The sequence below is a fragment of the Zalophus californianus genome, chromosome 7 (assembly GCF_009762305.2).
Source record: "Zalophus californianus isolate mZalCal1 chromosome 7, mZalCal1.pri.v2, whole genome shotgun sequence".
Classification (NCBI taxonomy): Eukaryota; Metazoa; Chordata; class Mammalia; order Carnivora; family Otariidae; genus Zalophus; species Zalophus californianus.
Window position 1 is genome coordinate 84,344,181 of NC_045601.1, and position 25,535 is coordinate 84,369,715.

General features: G+C 36.3%; 1 protein-coding gene across 30 annotated transcripts in view; it reads right to left on the reverse strand.

Moving 5' to 3' along the window:
- The window catches only part of RIMS1 (regulating synaptic membrane exocytosis 1), a 489,882-nt gene that overhangs the window by 280,171 nt on the left and 184,176 nt on the right, over positions 1 to 25,535 (reverse strand). For 28 of the 30 annotated variants that reach the window (XM_027601790.1, XM_027601819.1, XM_027601818.1 and 25 more), the window contains 2 exons: positions 13,597 to 13,810; positions 11,057 to 11,068 (listed from right to left, as the gene is read on the reverse strand). In XM_027601790.1, coding sequence (XP_027457591.1) covers positions 11,057 to 11,068; positions 13,597 to 13,810 — 226 coding nt within the window. The remainder of the gene's footprint in view (positions 1 to 11,056; positions 11,069 to 13,596; positions 13,811 to 25,535) is intronic. The other 2 variants (XM_027601792.1, XM_027601793.1) reach the window with 2 other exon arrangements.

The following is a 25,535-nucleotide window of genomic DNA, read 5'->3' on the forward strand; positions in this document are numbered from 1 at the left end:
GGAGTATTGAGATTTCCTAAAATTAACATATTGTTATCAATATGACTCTTTATTTTGGTTAACAGTTGGCTTATGTAGATGGCTGCTCCCATGTCGGGGCATAGATATTTACAATTGTTAGATCTTTTTGTTGGATAGACCCTTTAAGAATGATATAGTGTCCTTCTGTTTCTCTAATTACAGACTTTAGTTTAAAATCTAATTTGTCTGATATAAGAATTGCTACCCCAGCTTTCTTTTGAGGTCCGCTGGCATGGAAGATGGATCTCCATCCCTTCACTTTTAGTCTGGATGTATCTTTAGGTTCAAAATGAGTCTCTTGTAGGCAGCATATGGATAGGATAGGTCCTGTCTTTTATCCAATCTGCAACCCTGTGCCGTTTTATGGGAGCATTTAGGCCATTCACATTGACAGTGATTATTGAAATATATGAATTAATTGTCATCATGTTGCCTGTGAAGATGTTGTTTTTATAGACCGTCCCTGTAAATTTCTGTTGTATATCACTCTTGGGGTCTTTCTCCTTTTATAGAACCCCCCCTTAATACTTCTTGCAGGGCCAGCTTAGTGGTCACATATTCTTTCAGTTTCTGCCTGTCGTGGAAGCTCTGCATCTCTCCATCCATTCTAAATGACAGCCTTGCTGGATAAAGTATTCTTGGCTGCATGTTCTTCTCATTTAGTACTCTGAATATGTCTTGCCAGGCCTTTCTGACTTGCCAGGTCTCTGTGGATAGGTCTGACGTTATTCTGATGTTCCTCCCTCTGTACGTAAGGAATCTCTTCTCCCTAACTGCCCTTAAGATGGTTTCCTTGGTTCTAAGATTTGTAAGTTCTACTATTACATTTCGGGGTGTTGGCCTGTTTTCCTTGATCTTGGTAGGGGTCCTTTCTGCCTCTAGGATGCAAATGTTTGTTTCATTCCCCAGTTTAGGGGAGTTCTCAGCTATGATTTGCTCAAATACATCTTCTAGTCCTCTCTCTCTCTCCACTCCCTCCGGGATTCCAATTATTCTGACATTGGAATGCTTCATGGTGTCACTTATTTCTCTGATTCTATTTTCATGGATTCTGAGTTGTTTTTCCCTGGCCTCCTCTTTTCCCTTTTTATCTATTATATTGTCTTCCAGGTTGCTTATTCATTCTTCTGCCTCAGTTACCCTAGCTGTTAGATTATCTAGATTGGATTGGATCTCATTGATAGCATTTTTAAGTCCTGCCAATTCAGCTTTCATTTCTGCCCTTAGAGACTCTATGTTGCCATTAATTGAATTCTCCATTCTAGCCATTGTCTTCACAATTGCTAGCCTGAATTCCATCTCCGACTTCTTGGTTATATCTGCATCCATTTGTAAATCTGCAGCATAAATCATGATCTCTGAGTCTTTTCTATTTTGGGGATTCCTCCTCCTAGTCATTCTGTTAATGGGTGTTTGAGGGAATGTACAGAGTCCAAACTATTGACCAGAACCCAAGCAAGATGCACCTGTTTTCTAGGGACCTTAGGGTTGCTGGCCTCTTGTTTTCCCAGCCTGTCTTCTGGAGGAGGGGCCTGCCACGCTGTTACTTAGGCAACCTTATTTGGGCGGAGTTGCCCTGCCCCCCTGTGGCGAGGGATGGGCTCAGCGGGAATCAGTTTTGGGGGCTTTTGTTCTCTGGTGGCTTTCCCTGGCGGTTTTCCGCATCTCTTCCGCAAGTCAGAGCAGAAGAGACCATTTCCAACCCTCTGCCTCAGAGCAGAGAGACCGCAGTCTGTTCTTCAGAGAGCTCTCCAGGTCACACCATCACTGTTTCTGCCCATGCTGCTATAAACTGCAGTGGCCTGGGTTGTGCGCCCCTCTGCAGAGTCCCCAGTCCTTGCTTCCAGGTCGGGGCATGTCTCTGCCCTTTGTGCTTCTAAAACCACCAGCTGCTCCCAGTTCACACACGCGACCCTGCCGCTCCAGGTTTCCTCCCCAGGGGCTGCCCTAAAGTCCTTTCCTGGCAGCTGCTACAGTCTGCGAGTCTGTGCCGGTCCCCAGCGTGTGAGGCTGTCGCTCACCGGCGGTGTAGGATCCCCACGACAGGCTCCCTCCCACTGCCGGTTATCCTCCGATATCTCCCCGCGGAATCAGGCCTCCCTGCTTCGTACCTCGAAACCAACCACCTGCGATATTCTGTTTGTAGAATTCCAGATCTTCTTACGTCTCAGGCTGGTTTCATGGGTGCTCAGAGTGGTCTGGTAGATACCCAGCTCAATTCCAGGGACCAGTTGAAATAGGGTCCCCTACTCCTCTGCCATCTTTCCTTCTCCTCTCCAAAACACTTCTAATAAATAGAATATGAATAATAGTCATGATCTTGTGGCTTGAAAGCAAATGGGCACATATTTTTGGCACTAAAAGGTTGATAGTAGTAGGGATGTTGACAGAATTTCCAGATGGTTGTCATCCTATACACAAAGTGGAAGAAGGAAGTTTTTGGGAATTCTATTTTATTTAATAAAACATTAAATAAAACTTATTATGCAGTGACACACACAGAGTTAATCTGAATATGTAAATAAACTCACAGAAGTAAATTTTATATTAAATTAAACAGAAAGAGTACATTGTGGCATCCATCATTATAAAATTACATTTTCTTAAGTGATTGAGAGTTGATTTTGAAAACAAAATTATATGTAAGACTGCTCATGGGAGAAAATCTATGAATGAATAAATGAATGGGAAAAATGAATAAATGAATTAGTGAATGGATAAATGTTAATACAGAACTATCAAGAATCTTCTAGAATAATGATGTGAGGAGCTCTGGCAGGCTCCCTCTCTGGAAAAACAACCATAACTGGTGAAAATTATTTTTAAAAAACAGCCATTTGACAGTTGTCCAAACAGCATATAGAAAATGGAGAAATGTTTATTTGAGGAAATCTACTAAATCTCCATAAGAACAGTGAGAGTCTGTGGCATTTGAGTTAAAACCCACTTCCTTCCTTCTCACCAACCAGCTCAGCAAGAGTGAAATTCTATTCCAGGTGCATACAGTCAAGAACATAGGCTTTCTCTCCTACCACTCCAAGTTCCCAGTCAAGGGCTACAGTATCTACCCCAGACGGGAAGGCCCCCAGCATTTCTCATCCCCCATTCTGGCTCTATGTTGCAGAAGCTCTATTTCAGGCAAGTGTAATTGAGTGGTCAGGGGTTCCCTTCCTTTACACATTTCCCAGTTATAAGATTGAAGCTCTATGTAGGTGTAGCAGGCCAAGATTACTATACCTCAATCACCTATGTCTTAGCTTATTTATAGGGCAGATGTTCTATTCCAGGAAACGTAAGAACAAAGGTTGCTGACTTCATCCAGTGCCACACTCATAGAGTAGGAGTATCTATCTGAGAGAAGCAGGCTTCTGTCTCTATCCCAATCTCCAGAGAAGTAGCACAGAGGTTCTGACTAGTGGAAGAGGCATATCGTAGGAGAAGAGCTCTCTAGCTTTCCCTGAGGGAACTGATTTTATTTGGAAACAGATGCTGGAAAAGTTCAAGCACAGCAGCACTATTAAAAACAATGGTACTGAGCCACAAGGTGGAGGCTGATAGTTCTTTGAGAGCAGCAAGTGAAACAATACACAGAATTTTAATAGAAAGACTTAGGGAAACAGACAGATAGGAAGAGCCTGGAATTGGAGAAGGCTTTAAGGATTGGATCCAGCACAAGCAGAATAGCTAAAAGCTTAACAGGGAGATCAGGACAAGAGAGAGAAAAAGACAGCTGGTTAAAAATACTATCAACCCTGATGTGGAGGAGGTCAGAGTGATTGTGTACATTTCCAAAGCTGTGCCTGTGTGTACTAATATCAGAGGTTGCACACTTCAGGGGAAACAGGTCTCACTGAAATAGTACTGCCAACTCATTAAACAAATAATGAAGCAAACAAACGAACAAACAGACAAAAAGCCCCAGGAGTGGGGAGAGGGATCACACACAGATTTGCTACAATGTGTTATCTGAAATGACGAGTAATCAACTATAAATTATGAGACATGCAAAGAAACAGTAATGTGCAACTCATTAACAGAAAAAAAAAAAAGCAGGCAAAAGAACCCTCCTTTGAGAGGCCCAGATGTTGGAAATATCAAAGACATTAAATGAGCTATTATCAGTATGTTCAAGGAATCAAGGGAGTTCTAACAATGTCTCATCAAATAGAGAAGATGTATTAAAACATATAAATTATTAAAAACTAAAATGATTCTGGAGTTGAAAAGTACAATAACCAAGATAAAAAAATTCACTACAGGGACTCAACATTAGATTTAAGCTGGCAGGAAAAGGAATCAATGAACTTAAAGATAGATCAATAGTGATTATACAATCTGATGAAAAGAGAAAAAAAATGAAGAAAAATGTTCAGAACCTCAGAGAAGTGTGGGCTACCATTAAGTGCACCAACATGTATAATAGGAGTGGCCATCAAGAGGACAGAAAGGGATAGGAAAAAAAATATCAAAACAATAAGGGCTGAAAAACTTCCCAAATTTGATGGAAAACATTAAACTACAAGCACAAGAACCAAACTGGGAGGAATACAGAGAGCTCCACAACCAGACATATACACGATAATAAATGTTGAAAGCTGGGAAAGATAAATGCTTGAAAGTAGCAAGAGAAAATAATTGGCCATGTACTAGAGACACTTAATAAGATTAACAACTGACTTCCAATAAGAACAATGGAAGTCTGAGACAGCGGGATGATACATTCGAAGTGCGAAAGATGTAAAACAAGCTGTCAACCAAGAATCTTACATCCAGCAAAACTAACTTTCAAAAACTTAAGGTGACATTCCTAGATAAACAAAAGCTGATAGAATTCATTGCTAGAAGACTCACTTTAAAGAAATACTAAAGGAAATTGTTAAAGCTGGAAGTGACACTAGACAATAATATGAACTCACATATAAAAAACAAAAAACTGGTAAAGAAAATTATATAGGTAATTATAAAAGTATTATTTCATATTTCTTCTTTATCTTAAGGGATTTTAAAAATAATATAAAACAATATTAATATACTAGTATTGTTAACCTGCAACATATGGAAATCAAATGTACTTGGCAATAATAGCACAAAGGAAGTGGGTGAAAGCAATGTCGCACTGGAGTAAGAAAGGACACCAGATGGTAACTTGAATCCACAGGAAGAAATGAAGAGAATCAAAAATAGTAAATAAGAATATTATATAACAAATCCTATAAATATATGCTTGCTCTTATTTCTTCTCTCAGCTTCATTAAAATACATAAGATTATATAATTATATAAAGTAATAATTACAAAAATGAATTATTGCATTTTTAACATATATAGATATAAAATTTATTAAACTAATAGCACAAAAAAGGGGAAGGGGAAACAGAGCAATATAGAATTAATACTTCTATCTCTTACTGTAATTAAGGTAGTGTGAAAGCAGATTTATAAAGTTATTTTGGAACCCTAGAGCCACTAAGAAAGTAACTCAGGAAATATATTGAAAAAAACCACTGAAATAATTAAAGCATGACTAGAAAATACTCATTTAATGCAGAAGAAAGCAATAAAGGAGGAATGGAGGAATAAAAAAATGAAATATAAAAAAAGAAAGAGACAAATATCATATTGATAATAATATTAAATATGAATGAATTAAAAATCCAATCACAAGGCAAAGATTATCAGGCTGTCTTTGAAATAAATAAATAAATAAGACCTAAGTACATGCTATTAATGTGAGACAAATGTTAGATTCAAAGATAAAAGTAGATAAAATTAAAAGAATGTCAAAAGATATACCATGTGAACAGCAACCACAAGAGAGCTAGAGCAGCTTTACTAATATCAGACAAAAACAGGCTTTGTTTGTGACTAATAATATACTCCTCACTGCTGGCAGCAATAATAGGGAATCTATCTGCTAATGAAATCTGTTGGATGGCAGACATCAGGGATATAATGAAAGTTGGGTGGTGGATGATAATCTGGTTGTTACCTAGTCTTTATGTCTATCTGTTTACATGCTACTAAAAGCTCACATCAGTCAAGAAAATATCTGGTACACAAAGAAGAATAGTCCTTTTCATTCTGGGCTTCAGTTTGGGTGTTAATTTTGGACCTATGGCTGAGTGGTAAATTTGCTGAAGCTGCTAGTTCTTTCTGCATATTTAAAAAACAGTCTTTTCAACTGGAAATAAAAAAAAATCTCTTACTTGTGTGTACGCTAATGATAGCTAGTCTAGACAGATAGATATTAGATTCTAAGGTATCTTAAATTTAACAGAGCTCCTGTTCTGATTCATACAGATTAGTAAGTACTTATATAATTCTAACATAAGGGACATAAAGAATCCCTAGAGAAGAAAGAAACTGAACTTCTAATACTTTGAATATGCTAGCCTTTTAAGAAAAAAACTTTCTCAAGAAATTGCTAACTTGGAAGCATTTTTTATGTAAGAATCGAAATCCACATAATCAAAGTAAATCTTTGGAGCTATCAAACCAGCTTAATAATTTTCACTTAAAAACAGTTTCATAGGGCGCCTGGGTGGCTCAGTCATTTAAGTGTCTGCCTTGGGCTCAGGTCATGATCCCAGGGTCCTGGGTTCGAGCCCCACATCGGGCTCCCTGCTCAGCGGGAAGCCTGCTTCTCCCTCTCCCATTCCCCCTGCTTGTGTTCCCTCTCTCGCTGTGTCTCTCTCTCTCTGTCAAATAAATAAATAAAATCTTTTTAAAAAAGAAAAAACAGTTTCATAAAAAGGACAATGAGATACCATATCACTTCACATGTAATAAGATGGCTTAAAAAAACCAAAACAAAACAGAGAATAACAAGTATTGATGAATGTGGAAAAACTGGAACCCTTACACATTGCTGTGCAGCTGTTAGGGAAAACAGTTTGTCAATTCTTCAAAATGTTAATCATAGAGCTATTAAATGACTCAGTAACTCAACTCTTAGGTATATAAACAAGAAATTTGACAACTTACGTTCACAAAAACCAGGGAGTTCGCCCATGATTTTAGTCTTTAGCTTTGTGAAAGCTGTTTCTACCACAGCCCTTTTCTTTATACTACAAGGGATGATTTTTTTCTATACTCTAGTGGAACTCCTTTTGTCCTACTATGCATCTGTATTTAACATTGATTTGTGAAATTGTAATTTCCTCAAACAAGTTTTATAAGTGCATTAAATAATGATTTTGGGGTGGAGCAAAGCCAGGATTACAAATTCCTAATGATTATTGAATATTAGCAAACATTCCCAGAATCGTAATGCTAAGTGCAAGAGATTAAGATTCCATGCCCCATGGGGCACCTCTCATTAGGTTAAGTGACTCTTGATCTCAGATCAGGTCTTGATCTCAGGACTTTGAGTTCAAGCCCCAAGTTGGGCTCCACACCCTCTTAAAAAAAAAAAAAAAGATTCCATACCCTTGAAAAATAGTGTAACAAATTCCTAAAACAAATTTGGAATAAAAAACTTACAACTTTCTGAATTATCTAAGACAATAGATTTTTTTTAAAGACTTTATTTATGGGACACCTGGGTGGCTCAGTTAGGTGGTTAAGCATCTGCCTTAGGCTCAGGTCATGATCCCAGGGTCCTGGGATCCAAGCCCTGCATAGGGCTCCCTGCTCAGGGGGGAGCCTGCTTCTCCCTCTCCCTCTGCTGCTCCCCTTGCTTGTGCGCTCACACGTGTGCTCTCTCTCTCTGTCAAATAAATAAAATCTTTAAAAAAAGATTTTTATTTATTTATTCATGAGAGACAGAGAGAGGGAGGCAGAGGGAGAGGGAGAAGCAGGCTCCCCGTGGAGCAGGGAGCCTGATGCGGGACTCGATTCCAAGATCCTGGGATCATGACCTGAGCTGAAGGCAGACGCTTCACCAACTGAGCCACTCAGGTGCCCCTAACACAATAGTTTTTACAACTTGATGTGTTACTCCCCTATAGGATAAGCACAACAAAATAAGAAATAGCATGAGAAATCTAATCAACTAAATTGCTTAATGAAAGTCCTCCTCTTGATGCACCCTAAATCTCCTTATTGATATGTTTATCTATATGTCTACATTCTAAAACTTTAATTTAAGCCTATATTATCTTTCTGGGAAGAATCTCTAAGAGAACGTTCTTGCAGAAAAAGCCATCATCAAAGCATCTAAAAAAAAAAAAAAAAAAAAAGACTGAGAACAGGAAATTGAGCCCAGGCAAACTAACATTCACTTTAAATCTTCATTTGGTATTGACGATCAGAGTCTGTGAGAGCAAAGTTCTTTATTGCTATTAAGAACCAATTATCCCACAGATAACACTTTATGATAAGGCCAGTTCCAAATTCTGTTGCCACTGCCCCATTCTATCCAATCCCTACCTTTTATGAACTTTTTTCTACAAAAACATACTTCCTTCATTAACATATCATTTAGCATGATTTCTAAAAACAAACGCTAATGAAAAGCTGTAAGGAGCCAGTTTAAAAAATCATGACTCTGTAAACATAGTACCTCATTAATTATTATCTTGATATATAAAAGCATTTTTTTACACATGATGTTCAAAAGGTAGGCATGTGCAGCTTTCATATTTGGAAAGAATGAGAAAATGGTAGGGTTCTGTTTTTCATGGTACTGCTGACATTTACTATAAAACACTCTTAACTTATAAAACCTGACACTTTTGGTGAAAATAAAGATTAGCCAGAGGTGTGGCAAGTTCATTTTTAGTGGCTATATTTGTAAAACAATCCCACTAACCCAACCAAAAAAGAAACACTGATGAAAATTTATGGGGTCCCAAAGGAATTTAATTTGGAGGATTCAAGGAAGCTGATTTACCAACAGCAAAGTGTTCATGTTATCAAGCGAGTTACCTAAATTCCATACTCAAGCACCAAATAGAGAGTAGAAAACAAAGTCAAAAGCAATTTAAGCAGACCGTGGGGAATTTGGCACTATCCCTGTATATTTAGGTATAGGGAGAGGGCTTTCAGTGAAATAAATAACCATAATCTTACCTATGAGACTAGGCACTTATATAAAATACTCTCCTATTATAAGCTATTCCATGTGTCAATTGCAAAGTGATTATGACAGCCATTTTCCTTATAAGCAAGTACACCATCCTTCAAGTTATTATGAGAGGTGATTTAGGCTAAGAGTGAAGTTTTAAAATAAAATACTGCCAGCCCGCAAAAAAATATGATCATCAATACTTTTTGCTGGACTTAATAAAAGACATATTTGTATGTTAGCTATCCTTAGGTCTTCATATCATGCACATTAGTATTTTAGTCATATTTATTCACCAATTTAACAGGCTAAGCAGAATTCATTATATTGATCAAGATGTAGATTGCTTTTAGAAAAGTTTTATTCGCTCTTAGTCCTCTTGCTTTTCCACTCACACCAACACGTACACACCTATAAATTACAATTTCTTAACCAAAAATAAAAGAGCTCAGAGGAATAGGGAAAGAACCAACAATCAAGCACTTTATTTATTATTCAGTTATTCTCTTTAGCACAACTAAAACAAAATCTGGTTTCAGTTTCCTTGGACTAGAAAGGCAATTCCTTGAACAACCTCAATCGGCTAAAAAGGGTTTTAATGAAATTATGACAAAGTACTTAAAAATAAGTGGTAGATATAAGCATTATAATTAAAATAAAGAAAATAACTGAAAGTGATTGTATCTTATAGGTCTTTCCACTCCATTTTTAGCCGGAGAACCACAAAATGCACCTGAATTCTCATTACACAGTCAGTAATCATAATAAGCACAAATAACCTACCATTATGGGAAGTGCTGTGCTGCTAAAGGGACTGCCCTAGAGGAGTACCTGAAGTCTTACACCACCAGGTCTATAAAGAACCAGCATTATTATTTACTTAAATGTTTATTTTTTAAAGGAATCTAAAATTATCTACATTTTAAATGCAGACTCACTCAAAGTAAGATTCATGAAACCAAAGGTGTGATATTCTAGTTCCATATTTTTTCTAATACAGTACATTAGTGCATTAAAATAATAGCCCCTAAGATGATCTCACATGCCACCAATGGTACAGGCAAAGACATTTAGTGAAAACAAACTATCCTATATAATTTTCAACCTGATTTCTTTCTCATAGAAAAAACTGATGAACATATATTAGCATCAAGATTAAAAAGACAGATTAATGTTGTTTCATGTCATGCTTGCTATGTATGCACTACAGTACATCATTTAAACTTTAAAACAGTCGAACAAAGGCAGCGGAGTTGATATACTGAACCTAAAATACTCATTGCCTCAGTCTCATATTGGGAAATTACTGAGCTTTGGGGAAATTGTAATTTACACCAAATGAAACCATATATCTTGTATACAAAAAACAGGTTGACTGAAGGTTCTGACTGGATCCTATCTTTGTAAGTTCGGCCTCTGTGGTTTCTATAGCTGATAAGAGTGAAAAGTGACCTTTCGCTACCCTAGGGAATGATTTCTATGCATGAGAGAGGAAAAAAAAGGGCAAAATGTGGTTCAATAGAACAACTCTGCCACTCGTGTTCTATAGAAAAATCTTTTTATTTTGAGCTTTTGATTTTAATTTGATTCATTCTTGCCACTAAATCAGTACATTCAATTCCTTCTGCAATAAAATTTCAAATCACCTGCCTATGCATCTACTGAGTGCTGAGAAAGGTACAACCTATTGAAGTTTATTGTTTCATTGAGTTTATTCCTTATTGCAGATGGAATCATCATCAAAACTCAGCTGAGAGGACAAATTGGTTCATAATGATTTAAATTATATTAAAATATCACTGTTCCCATGAACTCAAACTACCCAGACTTTACCTATTAATATAAAACTCTGTAATGCCCCTAGATGTTCATTTTATTTTTTTTTCTATGAGAACTGGGAATGACCTTTTCCTAACATAAAATTTCTTTGTGAAATTATAGTGACTAACAAGACTAGGCAAAACATTCACTTAATAAAGTTCACAACATTATAATAACAAATGATAGAAAAGAAAGCATGGATTCTAACCACTTTGTCCTCCTTTGGGAAAGCATCCAAGGAAGCAGAGTAAAAAGAGAGGAAAAAGAAGAAGAGAAAAACAAAAATAAGGCATATATTAATAAACAGATTTTAAGAAAATAATCATGTATTATTTTTAAAGTATTAGAGCACAGGTATTTTTAAAAATAAATGTTTACTCTTCCCCAAAATATTCACTGTTCAAGCTTTCACTGAAAATGAACATATGCAGATCCTGCTATAGTAGATACAAAAATTGGTCACTATAAATCTCCAAAATTTTTAGAACTTGGATTATTACATCTATATTTAAAACATTATTCAGAAAGAAATCCCAATTCACTATTATATTTAGTCTTCCTATTACTGAAAAGACATTTTATTAAAATCCATAAAATTAGGTGAATAATTTTATCAAATTACTTTTAAAATATTTATAGTTACAATTTGGAAAATCTAAGAATGGGAAATATTTGTAAGAAATAAAAATGAGAAAAAAGATGTTAACTATTGTAGCCATAAATTATTCCACAAGCAATATTTATTTGTAAGATACACCTCAACATTTATAATCTTATAGGAAAAGCCAACACAATACAGTCATGCAATATTTTTGACTTATGCCCAAGATTGAGGCAGTACTTTCTTTTATTTTGTTCTTCTGAATATTTTTCCCAAGTTGGATGGGTTTTGTGAAGACGGGTAGACCACATTAGGCTCAGGTGTCTTCTCCAAAGCAGAGGTACCTCTTTGCTCAATTTCCTTTAAACATGAGTTTAACCCAAGTAATTTTAATATATCAATAGTTAACTGTATTGTTATTGGCTTTCCACAAACCTGTAGTAGAAGGCTAAAAACAGTCAACAATACAGGTGCTGAGTCAGCATCTCCACTCTGCTGATTTGCACATTAGTACTCACTGCCAGGACCTTTCCGATTGGACAGTACCCCTATACAAATGGTTTGTTAAATATTTTGACTATCATTCCCAGGTATCATCTGTGGGAATTCATTTCAAAATAGTGCATTAAAGAACACCAAAGAAGAATTAACAAATAGGTCTCATGCACCTTTTTATGCGCCAGATGCTCTTTTGACCCCAGGTTGTTTTAAAAAGGCTTTAATATCACATATGATAATTTATTAAAGAACTTTTAGCAGGAAAAGAGGAAAACTTATTTGGTCATCAGAATGGCACCTAAAGAAAAATTAAAGCTATATCATAAAGACCTAGATTTTAATTTTCATAGTAATCATAGACAATAATTATTACTATCCAGTTTCAAAGATAAAGAAGCTGTTGTTCAGAGAAGGCCAAGGCCTACCCAAGGCTACAACGATAATAGTGAGCTCACCTTAAATTAGAAGATATATCTCTTTTACTATTATAAGAATATCTTAATTCCACTGGAGAGGTTTTTAGAATACCCTACTTGTAATTCAACTACACTACCAATGAATACACTGTTGATAGGGAGATTGATTTTGATTTTAACTGTGATTTTCTCAATTAGGAAAACATCAAGAGCGCTTAAAGCTTCATGTTATTTTTAAGTATAACTTTGTACTATGTTAAATTGCATGCATGATTAAATAATATATGAAATTATTTAGAGAAATACTGGGAATTCTTTAGGTATATGATAATTTTAACTGTTCTATATTATACTGCAGACCTATATCAAAGAAAACCCACCCAGACATCCCCATAAATAATTCTATCATACTAAGATAGGGAATATAATAAAGTACATTAAAATGTATTCTAAACTATTAGAATTTATCTAGTACTTCATAAATAATCATATTTAGTCCTCTTAAATGAGCATCTGAGTGCCTCAAAAATTGTATATATTTAAAGCACTGCATAACAGAAGACCAGCTCTTATTTAAGCCAAACAAGGAAACTGCATCAGATTGAGACTACATCTCATAGAGAAGAAAATAAGTGCAAAAATCCCCCCAATTTACAAAAGTGTATTTTGACATACTCTTTAAATATCCAAATAATTTCCCTATGAGAAACTTAGTGCTGCATTACCTTACCATGACAAGAAATAGGAAATTACTCTCACAGGAACTAATCATTGCTTTATATATCTTATCTTGGGTTAAATTTAATGCCACACAGTTTACCTTACATTTTACCTTCATTCAATATGAAACAAATGTTGCAGAAACTGAAAAGTTTTCTTCCCTTTTTACAAGAAGAACTGGCCATAGCAACTTGCAAGAGTTTCATAATTCATGAGACTAAATCTACATTTACTACATTCTTCAGAAAATAAATTTACTCCCACAGATAATCTGTTGGTTTTGAATGGGAATCATTTATTAAGATACATTTGCAAAGCATCTTTTTATGACTTATTTTCATCACTACTCCACTACTCTGAACTTTATGAAAAACACAGAAAATGGGAAAAGGGCACAGTAATGGGTACATTTATGCCCAGGTCTACTTTCTAACACGCGTGTGTTTTCTGCCTGGGAGGTGCACTGCTTTTTACCCTCATTCAGAGTGCCTCGCACACTCAGGGAACACTCACGTTGTTGGATCGCAGAGACACGCGGCCTCCACAGCGGGCGCAGAACTTGGTGCGGCAGTAGGAGCAGAGATGGCCGCACCCATCGGCAAACTTGGTTTTATGACAGATTCCACAAGTCGGAGCATCATCTTTGTGCTCTCCCTGGTAACGCCGTGCTTCTTCCCCTATTTTTCTCACTTGTTCTTTATAGCTTTCAAATTGTTGATGCAATCTCCTGGGCAAAAGAGAAAATGGTAGCAAGCTAAGTAAATTACAGAAGACAAAAAACAAAAACAATTTTTCCTAATGGAACAGCAGTGCAACTGTTCAAACTAAATCAGAACACACAAAGCAATTTTTCCCACTCATCTTACCTCCAATGGTAAAAAATGTATTCGCATATATTCCATTAGTCCCAATTTTGCTTACTAGCAACGAACCATACACAAATAGACTCTATATAATCACTGTTGTGGTCCCAACAGTGGGATTCACGTTTCTACTCCATGCCTCTCCATCTTTTAGACAAGTGGCTTTCAAAGTATTTGGACTGTGGAACTCAACACTTTACAATTACACTCATGCAGTATACAACTGAAGCAAAAGTTATATAAAATGCCTAGCCTAACTCTATATGATGTACTCTGGTTATATTCTTTCTCATTCTATTTTAAGTTTAATACTGATTACAATTAAAAAAAAAAGCTTGTCACAATAACTTGATTTGATGGCCTACTATTTGAGCATGATGTATACTTGGAAAAATACTATTTTAAACTACAATGCTATGTAATCTGTGTTCCACAAAATATCTTCCTTTACTCCTATTGGAGACTATTTATATATTCAATATCAAGTGTCTGATTTCATACAGTATATAAAATGTTACCTTATATTATAATTGAGCTCACTAGTCTTTCCACGTCACATGAAAAGTTCTAAACCACACCTTGCAAAATATTCAGATTTTTACATACCCCAACCTCGCTTGATCTCTCTCAGGTTATACGTAGGAGAGCTGCTATCACTCTTTATTTAATGAATGCAACTGAAATTGTTGAGGCAAATCATTTCCCATAAGAATGATCACACTTAATATGACTCAAGTCTCCTCCCCTCCCGGTCAGACCAAATCCCTCAATCTTAAATTGCTACAAACAGAAACTGTTCGCTGTTCTGTACAAAACACTATGACATCCAGTGAAAGGATATGCCTTAGTCTCATAAATGAGAACTCAGAGAGTTGTCCCAGGACTAGCCAACAGCCGTTGGCCATTACAACGAAGGAGAGACTCCTGGGAAATCATTTGTGGACCTGAGTGAGTGTGCCAGATGCGACTGTTCCCTAGGACACAGGGTACACACATGCTATTGTTAATACAGGCAGTCAGCTTGATTCTCTACACCTGAGATAACTGTGGGACCTGGTACTCCCTGGAAACAGAACCAAATAAGGTAGGTGTAAGGACTGTAGTGTTTGCAGTACTGGGATTTCATGATATTTTTCTTTTAATGCCAACAGCTCCTGAGCAGAATTTTAACGATTACTTTAAAAATTCTGAAATACCTTTCCTGCTTTGCCAACTGACACTTCTATTGAATTCTCATAATTAAAGCAAACATACTTGCACTAGGAAATAAAGTTTAGAATCTGAAGCCCTTCCCAATTTAAAGGCTAGCTAATTTCAGTTCATAGAAAGAAATAGTGATACTATATTCAATGAGTGGAAGAATACCTGGTCAACTTAAAGAGTGAAGTTATTTGGCACATTAAATTTTTTATACTTTAAGCACCGTCAATCCAGGCTCAAGTTGGTAGAAAATAGCTGTGGATATCTATTATTTCAAAAGCAACCTTACAAAATAGCATTGGAAATCTTAAGGCTTCTATTAAAGAAAATAATTATTAAGGAGTGGGAGCAAGGAAGTATCTCTAATCAAAGAAACAGATATAAACTCTAAGCAATAGAGGGAGTGTATGAGTAAATATTTATTGTAAGAACCAGCAAATCAAATTTATTTAAGTAAATATAAACGAGAGAGCTAGGCTAAGGAAAAAGTTTCCCTATAAACTTACTTCATAATACAGCATATGATTTGGTATAGGTGTTGGCAAACTTTCTAGTAAAAGGCCAGACTGTAAACATGTTAGACTTTGTGGGCTATATAGTCTCTTTTGCAACTACTCAACTCTACTGTAGCATGAAAGTATCATAGATAATATGTAAATAATAAGTATAATAAGTGTGTCTACATTTCAATAAAACTTTATTACCAAAACAGAAAGTAGGCCAGATTGGGCCCGTGGACCAGTTTGTCAGCAGCTGATTTAGTATATGCTTTATACTGAGGTATAATTGTTTGAAAATCCATTGTTCTTTAAAAATTCAAACATAAAGGACTTTTGTCCATCCTATAGGTTCCAGTCGAAAGGGGCCTTTTATACAGTACTTACGTGCAGGGCCCTGACCACTGAGATGAAAACTTACCCTGCTACGATCGCATAGCATTTTATTTGGTCACTCTTAGTATATATACCCATATACCATTAGTATTTCTAAACATGACATCTTTCTTGTGACAAGTGCTTCGCCCCAAAGCTGGTGAGGCCATTCACACAAGCATCATTGCAAACTCTACCAGGACTCACATCCTCCTGGAAGCTACCCCTTGGTGGCCTATATACATCTGGACTCTCCTCCTATGTGTATTTAAAATTCCTTCCTGATTTCAGCAACAGCCCACGGTTATACTATTGGTTTGGACATTCCCACAGGGAGAGAATTGGGAGGGAAAATCATGCTGTTTCTCAGCCCAGAACTCTCTGACATCTTCAACTCTCTTTCTTCTTAGGCTTCTTCCTCTCCTTACAGGTGGAACTCCCTTATTCTTCACTGAGAGAAAAAGTGCAACCAAAGTCCCCATCGACCTCTCTAACTTATTTCCCAATGTGTTCCTTTTTATCAGCACTCACTATAAAAGGAAAGAAGGCAGGGAAGGAGGAAGGTACGGCATTTATTACTTTCACTTCTTCAAAATCTCCTTATTCTGTAACCTTCTGCAATGCTCTACTAAACTGTCTCTTAAAAATCAACCTTAATAACCCTTTCTCAATTTGTATTCCCCTTACGTTACCTCTGATATCTCACTCTGTCAAGATGCTGTCCTCACAATAAATTTTGCTTTTGAAATCAGGATATTGGTAGTGAAACCATAAACAGCATATTTATTTTTTGTATCTGATGTTTTAATGCTTTAATGCATATCAAGTATGTGACAGTGCTATATTATGAATAATAAATGGAAATACATATTATATTGTACAGTATTATAAATGCCAGCAAATGTCAGTAAATGCAGGACCGCTGATGTAAAATCTTTTTTTTGTGAAATTTAATTGTATATTTTATTTTTTATAATTTTTTTATTGTTATGTTAGTCACCATACAGCACAGTGAAATAAATCAGAGAAAGATAATTGTATATTTTAATTTTAGAATTAACACTATATTCTTACTGATTAGTAAGGTTGATAATATATGTGATCACAAAAACCTCAGATTTAAATTATCTAGATAGAAAATGGAGTGTTATAAAATATGTAAAATACTATAAAAAAAAGCACTGATAGAGAAACCTTGGTTTTCTCCTAGGATGCGATTTTTCCCCATTGTTTCACTATGCAATAATCATTGCATTATTTTAACATCAGTGCACTCAAGAAATACCAAGATTCCAGTTGTAAAGAAGTTGTTTGGGTGATTAATGGCACATATTTGAAGGAAATAAAGATGAATGCCTAAAAATCTAAATATCATTCTCTAAATGTCTAAAAACATCATTCTATAAATGCAAAATAATTTTTTTAAAGATTTTATTTATTTGACAGAGAGAGACACAGCGAGAGAGGGAACACAAGCAGGGGGAGTGGGAGAGGGAGAAGCAGGCTTCCTGTGGAGCAGGGAGCCCGATGCGGAGCTCGATCCCAGGACCCTGGGATCATGACCTGAGCCGAAGGCAGACGCTTAACGAATGAGCCACCCAGGCGCCCCAATGCAAAATAATTTAAACAGAAAATTACTGATGACATTCTTACCTATTAATAAGTATTTGTTGATCACTTACTACAAATAAGGTACATAGCAAGATGCTAAATGATCAGTAATGGTAGAATGCAGAGAAATCTTTGTAATTGGCACAGTACCTCATTTATTTCTATTTTGCATTTTTCCTTCCTCCGTCCCCAAAGTGGTCAGAAGCTAGAAGACAATTCCACCTTTCTTCCTGGCTATTCTTTTCAAAGTTTAGGCTAGATTTGCCTAGAGCAGGAGGGGTTGGGAGCTAGTGTTTGAGATTTCAAGAGCCTAAGTGTTAGGAAGGAAGGAAGGGCTTTCCCTAAGATGAAAGGAGGGCAGAGACTAGGGTAGTTTGCACATAGCACTCTAAAATGGAGAACTGCTTTGGGGTGTGCATACAATAGTGAGAAGGCATGGGTACTGAAAAACAATAAGAATGGCCTATGTGTTCCTCCCCAATCTTGGCACAGGACAAAAAAAACAGAGCACAATAAAGGCCCCATGAAGTTAGTGGCATGGAGATTAAAGCCAGGAGAGTTTTCTGAAAAGGTTAGATTGTTTAAGTGCCTCCAATAGTCCTGGGGGTGTCCAGGAAAAAGACCTGACAATGAATGAAATTAAACATTTTGCTAGTGAACAGGTTGGAGGCTTGCTTTAAAAGATTTTGACATCACCCTCTATTGTCAAAAAATTCACACTAACTTCAACTCTAAAGCACAGTTCTTTATTCCAAGGAAGGTACAGCCTACTTAGGAAGTAAGTTATATGTAAACATAAATTAACAGTTGATGGCAACATATACCAAGCGACAAGGGATGGAAGTAAATAGTTCCATAGAGAGTAATAGTTCTGGGAGATTTCTTTGGTGTAGCTAGTCAAAAACATTTTCCTAGATGATTTATGACTTGGACTGTTTACTGAATACTAAAAGTACAGTACGTGGTAATGTCAGTAGAACTACTAAAGCAAAGAAATAGGAAAGAATGTTAAGATAATATGATTGTGAATGCTCTCAAAGTTCTCAAAAATGTAAGCTGCAATTGTCTTTTAGTGTCTTTGCATATCAGCAAATAAACACCTAGTTTTTATGTTCTAATGAATGATAGCTCAATAAACACACATAGCTGACTATAAAGACATATGTGCAGTTAAAAAATGATTTCTTAGCCCCAAAACACAGTTGTCCCCTTCTTAATGAAACTGTCCCTCTGATTCTACTCTCTAACAGAGGAGCAGTAAAATTCCACTGCATTCCAGTGGTGACTAATTTTGTATAATGATGCTTGGAAATAATAGTCCCTTGTATTAGAGTTGAGTTGGAAATAACATCACAGTCTTCTAGGCAAAAAGATGAAGTTATGGAATTTCGTGCTACAAAACTGCTGGAAGGGGGACAGAAGTGGGATCTTAGCCTGATTTCCAGGAAGGTTCCCTAAAACAAAAGCATAAACCAACTATTCAAAGTTCCTCGATCAGGAAGTTGCAGGATCAGAAAGCCATTGCCCAAATTGCTGGCGTTAGTATCCCACCATGTCAGCTGATGTGTTAGTATCTGGAAACCACCACCACCACAGCCACTCTGGGCCTGCCAGAGAGACCAGCAAAACGGTTACCACGCATGCTGTGCTTGGCCCTCCATTCAATTCCACTTCAATTCTTCTCATACAAAGCACATCTGACTGGTGGAACCTAAACCACATCAGGAATTCTAGCTGTGAGAGAATCTGTGAAATTTAGTTTTGAGATTTCTGGCTTTTCCCTAAACTCCCTAGGAAGACTCTGGGACAGATGTTGTGAGAGTCAGTCTTCCACTTCAGCTACAATCCTCTGATTCATGTCAAATTTCTTAATTCCTTCCACTGCACTTGAAGTGAGCAATAGACAGCAAATCAAAGTAATACTCAGACTCCCATACAAGGCACATACACAAAAAACAACCTAAAAAACCTTTTTGTAGTGATTAGATGCATAACACAAATCTACCACCTGTGGTGAAGACTCATTATTCTTCACTTGGATTATTTTGTCAACTTCTTAAACTAGGCTCTGGCCAGTGGATTTCCTCACTAGTTCATCTTTTGTATGATCTGAATGATCTTCCTAACAAAGTGAACAGATTATGTCAATCCATTGCTAAAATAGCATCTGTAAGATATAGTCCAGTTCCTCATCCTGGGGTGACTCTCCCTTTGCTCCCACTTACTTATCTATCAACAACTCTCACAAGCATTTCTCATAGATTGTACACCTACCATTGTATCAAACAAGTACCCCTAGGGTTACAAACATGAATTCGACAAACATTTATTGAGCTCCAACTGCTTGAGTCTCTAGAGGGTACAAAGAAAACAACAAACATAAGAGGATACTGAGTTTTACTTATTTTATTGCTTTATTCAAGGCTTTTTGATAAGTGCCAGAAAACGGTCTTTTTCTTTTATATATGGGGACTATGTGCCCACATTAGAGACTGATTTTTTCTTTTCAAAGCCTAATGTAATTTAATCTTAAACATAAAACTTGATTTGTTTTAACAAAATGTAACCTTTTAGGCCCTGTGCACAAAATTAAGGAAGGTTTATGATTTGCTCTTATTGACTAAATAGATTTTTGTTGCTTAGAGGAACAATTAGTCTTGGTTAAAATGTGTTAATGTATTTTTGTGGTTTTTCAGATTATATTATACATATATTCTTATTTTATTTTTTTAAAGATTTTATTTATTTATTTATTTGAGGGAGAGAGAACACAAGTGGGTGGGGGGAAGGATAGAGGCAGAGGGAGGGGGAGAGGCAGGCTCCCTGCTGAGGAGAGAGCCTGACACAGGGTTCGATCCCAGGACCTTGGGATCATGACCTGAGCTGAAGGCAGACGCTTAACCGACTGAGCCACCCAGGTGTCCCACATGTACTCTTACTTTAAATATAAGTTGTTTACAGGTGTTTGACATATATATAAAATATTCTTCAAAAGAAACTTATTGTAATTGCACGTTTGTGTAATACAGGTGAAATCACTTTTACAAGTGTTTTCCTTTCGGCCTGGAACTTCCTAATGCAACTTCAACCCTTACCAAGTATTATAAAACTTTAACTTATCAATAATTTGTTAACCTAAATTTACTTAAGTTCATTTTTCACTTAACATCAATCTGTAGGAAAATAACATGTTATTTCTCCATATGACCATGTTAACTTTCTTTGGAATTTCACTTTTGTTTTCTCCTTCAACCCTTGTGAATCACACCTGAAATTTAAGAAATCAAGTTGTACAAGCTTGAAACCAAAGCCCCCTACTTCTTTGCTAGGACTTGGGGTTCATTACTTTGGAATGATTCAAACTCCATTCTCAGAATGAGAAAAGATAAAGGAAAGATTCCAAAACCCTATTTTAAATGAAAATATTTATGAAAATAAGAGACAAAAGAGGAGGCACTTTGAAAATCATTGTGCACAATTTTTCTCATTTTATAAATGAGAAAACTTGGACCCACTACTTTAAGTTACTTACAGAAGGTTTTAAAACTAGTTTGTGATAATTAGGTCCTCTATTTTCAACTTTCCACTACACTTTCCTACCTTCAGAACACTCACTTGAATATGGCTAAAGGAATGAAAAGTTGATTTGTGAAGGATGTTTCCTTGGTGTTCTTAAACTGCATCGAAATTATCTAGGGGACTTTGTTAAAATGCAAGTTCTTGGACTAACCAGGGCTTTTGATTTAGTAGATATGGGATAAATTTCAGGACCCTGACTTTTTAAAGGTCAACCCGGGTGATCCTGGTGTAGATTATCTGGGGACTGTAGTATAGTAGAGATCCATACATTAAGGTTACATTTGAAAATGAAGGCATTTTTTCCCATACATCTTTCATCACACTTGATAAAATTAATCTTCATCACATAAATTTTAATCATAAGTGTAAAATCTGAGGGACAATCTATACAAAAATACGCTGAAAAATTTTAAAATTTTGCCATATAATTTAATTTGATGTTCACCATTTTTAAAAACTTACAATATTATGAATCACGGATATGTACATATTAGTATTTGTAGGCTTTTTAAATGATCATAATGGGAGTTACAAGGAGGGAGGGATAAATAAATGAGGCACAGAAGATTTTTAGGGCAGTGAAACTACTCTGTATGGTACTACAATGGTGGATACATGCCATTACACATTTGTCCAAACCCATGGAATGTGCAACACCAAGAATGAACCTTAATGTAAACTACTGACTTTGGGTGGTAATGATGTGTCAGTGTAGGTTCATCAATTGTAGCAAATGTGCCCCTCTGGTGGGGAATTTTGATAATGGGAGAGGCTGTGCATGTGTGGGGCAGCAGGTATACAGGAAATCTTCCTCTTTTTTTAAATTTTATTATGTTATGTTAATCACCATACATTACATCATTAGTTTTTGATGTAGTGTTCCATGATTTCACTGTTTGCATATAACACCCAGTGCTCCATTCAGTACGTGCCCTCTTTAATACCCATCACCAGGCTAACCCATCCCCCCACCTCCCTCCCCTCTAGAACCCTCAGTTTGTTTCTTAGAGTCCATAGTCTCTCATGGTTCATCTCCCCATTTGATTTCCCCCCTTCATTTTTCCCTTCCTACTTTTTTTTTTTAACATATAATGTATTATTTGTTTCAGAGGTACAGGTCTGTGATTCAACAGTCTTACACAATTCACAGCACTCACCATAGCACATACCCTCCCCAATGTCCATCACCCAGCCACCCCATCTCTCCCACCCCCACCTCCAGCAACCCTCAGTTTGTTTCTTGAGATTAAGAATTCCTCATATCAGTGAGATCATATGATACATGTCTTTCTCTGATTGACTTAGGAAATCTTCCTCTCAATTGTGCTGTGAACCTAAAGCTGCTCTAAAAATAAAGTCTATAAAAAAATTTGCTGTAAAAAATTATATATAATATATATAAATGTTATATTTATATATATTATGTATTTTCTAAACATTTCAGTAATTCACAAATTTACCTCAGATGTTACTGAATAATTTTTAAAATTACTACAGTTGAAAAAATTGTTTTTCCCTTTGTGTCTAAAACCATTTTTAGTCTGTAGTTTAATAGTATACTTTTTACTTATTACAAATGTCCAGCAGATGGCACTAAAGATTTTAATTTTGACACTGAGTTCTTAAATAGTTATTTAATTTTATTTAAAATATCTAATGTGCTAAATAAAATTGGTTGAATCAGCAGGGGGTGTAACTTATTAGAAAAAAATGTGTTTTCAGAGGTAGCTGAAAAAGAACAAAAAAGAAATTTATAAAGTGTTGGAATTTCTGCTCTTTTGCGGAGGACCCTCATTCTATGTGCCCTTTAAAAAATTATATATAAAGGTTTTGTCAGATATTTTTCTTTTTTTTTGTTTTCCATTTAGCACTGTTAAAATGTAGTTCATCCAATCAGCATCCAACAGTGTTCTGAAAGCAAAATAAGAGCATAGCTGATGATTAGCTATTAGAGTTTTATAGCCTGTTACTTCAGTCAAGCATTTATTTTTAATTCCGTTTTCAATTTACCATAGGAGGCCACTCCTGAGTAAGCATTAAAGAAGACATCTGAGGACACAGAGGCTCACTAGCATATTTAAATTTTTGCTCCACTTCATCTCCCAGAATGCACCTTCACTGTGCTCCTGGGTGTTGGGAGGCACCTCATGTGAAGAAGCTTTGTGTGTTAGTTCTCAATAGATGGCTTCTAAATTATGGAATAATAGCACTGCCTTCTAATATTCGAGATCTACCAGAGGTCTAAAACTGAAAACTGGCATAGGAGGGAGTCATTTTATTATTTATTTTTTTTAAGGATTATATTTATTTATTTGACAGAGAGAGACACAGTGAGAGAGGGAATACAAGCAGGGAGTGGGAGAGGGAGAAGCAGGCTTCCCGCTGAGCAGGGAGCCCGATGTGGGGTTCGATCCCAGGACCCTGGGATCATGACCCGTAAGCCGAAGGCAAATGCTTAACGACTGAGCCACACAGGCGCCCCTGGAGGGAGTCATTTTAATACTTTGACAAGCAGGTTATCTCACTCAGCACAGTTCAAGAGAAGAAAATCAAGTGAAAAGAACAGAAACTATAAAGTAGCATATCAAGTAGGAATGAAATTTTAGAAAGAAATGAAGTTAGTTTTTAAGAAAATAATAGGTAATGTTGGGATTTTAAACTCTATTCTTCAGTTTCCTCATTTATAAATTGGTGATAATAACAGCAACTTCATGGGATTTGGGGGAGGGTTAATTGAGATGATCAACGTGAAGTGCTTAGTACAGTGTCTAGCACATGGTAAAAGCTAGATAAATGTTAGCTATTATTATTATACGATACACATAGATAATACATGAGAAAACAAAGTACTTTGCTTTTAAGTTTCCGAGTACACTTAGCTGATAACTTTGGGAAGCAGCTATGACTGGCTAGATTTCTTGGCATATAGGTATCAGTATGAGAGACTTAGATCATCTATCAGTTGACCATGGATAAAGAGCATAAAGGTCATCTTACAAGACGAAAGTCACAGAGAAAGGCGAGCCTGCCAGCATTATTTGTTTCATGGGAAGTCCAGAAGATACATCCACTGGGGGGAGCACACATAATTTTGTCTGAAATTTTTTTCAACATTTTTAAATGGTTGTTGCTAACTCATATAAAGAGAAAGGGGGAAAAAAAGGGAGACTCTAAAATCTGGTATTTTAAAAAGAGACTATTTTCATTTAGGCTACTTTGAACTGAGTAATACAGACTGCCTAAATCATAAGTATTCTCAGCACTCTGAAATGGTGGATGAAGGAATCATATATAGAAAACTTCTAACATGTCAGAAAGTTGTGTTCCCTTTTACTTTTAATATCTAATAAATTTATGCACATTGGATGTATTCTAATTAGTGAGTTAACCAACTTTTGCCCCTTGTTCATTTGAATGATTAAAATATAATCTGGGATGTGGAGGCGAAAGAGGACCTTTCAGTGTAACTTGGACAAAGATTCACTATCTTACATTTGTAATATTTGATCAGAATAATTCCTTTAAAATGTGAACAGACCCATGAAGCTCTGTAAGCCGCTCTGTTTCCAAGAAATCACAGAGCCATAAGGGGGAAACAAGAAGTGCAATGTTCCCTAATTTGCAGGCATCTAATGACTCTGTCTCCATGGACCGATCCTTCAGTTGGTCAAGCTTAGTGCTTCCCCATCCCAGCTACCAGGCTCGCTACTGGACCACCAGTAACATCCCTGTCTTGTCTGGTCAAAGGCGCTATCTCATCTATTTATCCCTAGAGAGTGGGGTAATGAAGACATGTCAACCCTCCTCCAGGTGGAGAGAGGAAATGTCTTACTGTCTTCTTGCCCCCAGGAACTAAGGGTCCTAACATATTTCTTTGGTTTGGGATTTAATCCACATGTGTACCAATACTTGAGAAGGCAGCAGAGCCCAAGGGTTCTGGGGCCAAATATCCTTTCCTGAGTTCTTCTTTTTACCAGCTTTTGTGGCCTGGCAAGTTATTTAACACTGTAATACTCTACTTTTTCATCTCTGAAATAGAGATGGTAATACCTGCCTATTTACAGGATTGTTGTGGGGATTAAAATAGCTAATACATGTAAAGCACTTATACTAAGTACTCTGTAAAACATTAGCTATTTTTAATAATGTACAGAGGAAATACTGAAAGACAATCAGATAAAGCATCTGTTTTTGTTCTGGGCCATCTAACATTATTTAATTGCAATATGTAAGTAGGATTTAGAATTATGAAATGAAGTATCTAGGTTGAGTTCAGATTTTTAAAAGCAGCTCCAGCAAATATCCTACTTTTAAAGCCTGAATTAAA